The sequence below is a fragment of the Cyprinodon variegatus genome, unplaced genomic scaffold (assembly GCF_000732505.1).
Source record: "Cyprinodon variegatus isolate N-32 unplaced genomic scaffold, C_variegatus-1.0 Scaffold645, whole genome shotgun sequence".
Taxonomy (NCBI): Eukaryota; Metazoa; Chordata; class Actinopteri; order Cyprinodontiformes; family Cyprinodontidae; genus Cyprinodon; species Cyprinodon variegatus.
In genome coordinates, this window is record NW_015151098.1 from 308,385 (window position 1) to 310,867 (window position 2,483).

Genomic DNA, 2,483 nt, shown 5'->3' on the forward strand with positions numbered 1-2,483 from the left:
TATTTCTAGATCGTTTTTGCAGTGTACTTAAAGAAGTTTGAATTCTGAATATGACCGAACCTTTCCTTTAAGACAATACATATGTTGAAAGAGAGTATTGCAAAAAAACATGTATTTAAAAACACAATTTCCAAATAAAAAGCTCAGCCCATGTTTAAGATGTGAATATAATGAGTCCATCCTGTGAGGCAGAAACGTTCCACTGAAACAGCCTCCATCTGAGCCCTGCAGCTGCCTCCTAACCTTTACAGAACATGGTTTCTTCAGAAAACACTGTTTTCAGATGGATTATCTTATTGTTAAACTTTTTTTTTTGTGTGTGCAGATTTTTTAACAGATTTTCAAACCAAATCACAGCAGCTTGAAGGTGTGGTTGTCCTTCTGCATGTCACTCACTAAAAAAGAGGTAGAGGCGATGTAGAAAGCATTTTCTGGGTCACCCCAGCAGGCAACGAAATGAAGAGTGGAAAGCTGTGAAGTTGCTGTTATAGCCCAAAGGAAGACATTTTTCCTGGACCATATGGCCCTCTAAAGATAGAGTGGAGGAAATTTATCTTCAAAACAGCCAGCCTTATTGTTCTGCAGTAAAATCTCTTTATTCCAGTGGTTCACTATCAGCCAAATTGCAGCTGAAGAATGTCAGATGAGACTATCGACTCCAAATCTGCGAAAACAAAGAATTGTTTCAACTACACGCTTTGTTAAATCTCATTAACTCGTGTTCATTCATCCATGTAACCCAAGCGACCACACAGACCGATAAAATCTCTGAGTCCTAAAGCATTGCACAAAACGACAAAATAACAGCTAGACGTTAAATGAGGCAAAAATGTTGCATGTTCCTTTAAGAGCACTATGTCCCTCTCTTCATGTCTTTCTCTAAGCCTGGTGTGTTTCTTGGCATCAGCTGTCCTCAGTGCTGAAGAGAGCAAGGACATCTTTTCTTTCATGACAGTGGGATTAGGAGGAGAAGTTGCTTCCTTATTCTGCAAGCTATCATTTCAGTGCAAAGACGAAGTAAACCGGACATCATGGACAGGAGATGTAGAGAAGATGAAGATAAGTAAAAAGTTTGGATAACAAAGCTGCTTTATTTAAGTTTATCGAGAGAAGAAAGCATTTTGCGCTCAGGTCTGAAGGGAAATGGATTTATAAGCATGCAGATGCAGAAAAAAAATCTTATTTTTCTGCTTTCTGAGCTATTATCTTAAAAATAGGTGATCAGAAATGCTGTAGCACCGTGATGGAAGATCCGGCGTCTTCATTGTCTTCCTCTATCCACTTTGTGTCTTCACCACCACAACTGCCTCAGAGGACCTATCGGAGGATCAGCCGCTCAGAAGAGAGAGCTCCTTTTCCAATCCCCGGCCTTGCTTCTGACATCCTGCACATGCGAGTCAAAGAAGGTAGCAAAATTCGCAATTTACTGCGGTTCGCAACATCTCGCATGCAAGGGGAAGGAGAGGACAGCAGTGCAACTGCAGTGAGACAAGTGGTCTTTACAGGGTTGGGTAGGGGCATCACCAAGACCATCACCTGCGTGGAAATCCTGAAACGTAAAGTGCCAGGGCTGCATCAGGTGTCCAAACTTTGCTACATGAAAGTTAATGAGGTTTGGGAGGGTCCCCAGCAGGAAGTGGCAGGTACAACTGTGGAGAGGACGGTGCCTGCCATCTGCATCCTGCTCTCCAAAGACCCTGTGGATCCCCAGGAGCTCGGCTATCAGCCTCCACAAACCTTCAGCTTTCCCTCAGAGGAAGTGGAGAGACGCGGGGATCTGCTGAGAACAGCTGGCAGGCCGTCCTCATTGCACGCTGCCAAGAGGCTCTGTCTGGATGATTGGACTGGATGTTCCACCAAAAGCTAGTTTAATTACAGATTTTAAAAAAACAATAAAAATACATGTATCTGCTCCTTCTTCATAGGTTTACCTAAAGAAATAAACTACTATTGTTTATTCCTTATATTTGTTTTAGTTATTATAGTAATAAATGTGTCTACTAATGACACAAATTTTAGTTGCATGTTATGTCTTTTGGTGATCTGATGCTTAAAAACTGTGTTTCTTGTTATCTTCATTCATATAATTTATTGTCACATTGGTTATAAGTGTTTCTGCATGGTTGTTGACCTGCCTGATATTAAAATTGGAAAATGTGGTAACAGTGTTTACATTTTTTTGGCTGTTTTGTGTTTCAAAAATGTCTCCTGTTTGTTTTTAACATGTTTGAAGGAAAATCAGCAGTTAATTTAAGCTGTGCAGCTCCAGGGAATATAATTTATTCTATTCCGCAAAACCCGTGTTTTGAAGGGAGCATCACTGCTGCAGGTAAAGTGTCTGAGAAAGAATCAGCACTGGTGGGGAAAAAAACAAACATATTTTTATTTTATTAAAAGCTTTATCATTAACAAAAAATTTAAATGAACAAAATGTGACAACAGTTGCACATTAATTAAATATATTGAATTGCATAAAAAGTACA

The 2,483-nt window shown here is 40.0% G+C and overlaps 1 protein-coding gene across 1 annotated transcript; it reads left to right on the forward strand.

The window, feature by feature from the left end:
- Nucleotides 1-997: 997 nt before the first annotated feature.
- Nucleotides 998-1,867, forward strand: LOC107096729 (ribonuclease P protein subunit p25-like protein). The gene has a single exon (XM_015393508.1). It carries the CDS (start codon nt 1,244-1,246, stop codon nt 1,865-1,867), a length of 624 nt encoding a protein of 207 aa, XP_015248994.1. The 5' UTR covers nt 998-1,243.
- Nucleotides 1,868-2,483: the final 616 nt, after the last annotated feature.

Coding starts and splice junctions, on each gene's coding strand:
- LOC107096729 (XM_015393508.1), top strand. CDS start 1,244: ATGGAAGATCCGGCGTCTTCATTGTCTTCCTCTATCCACTTTGTGTCT.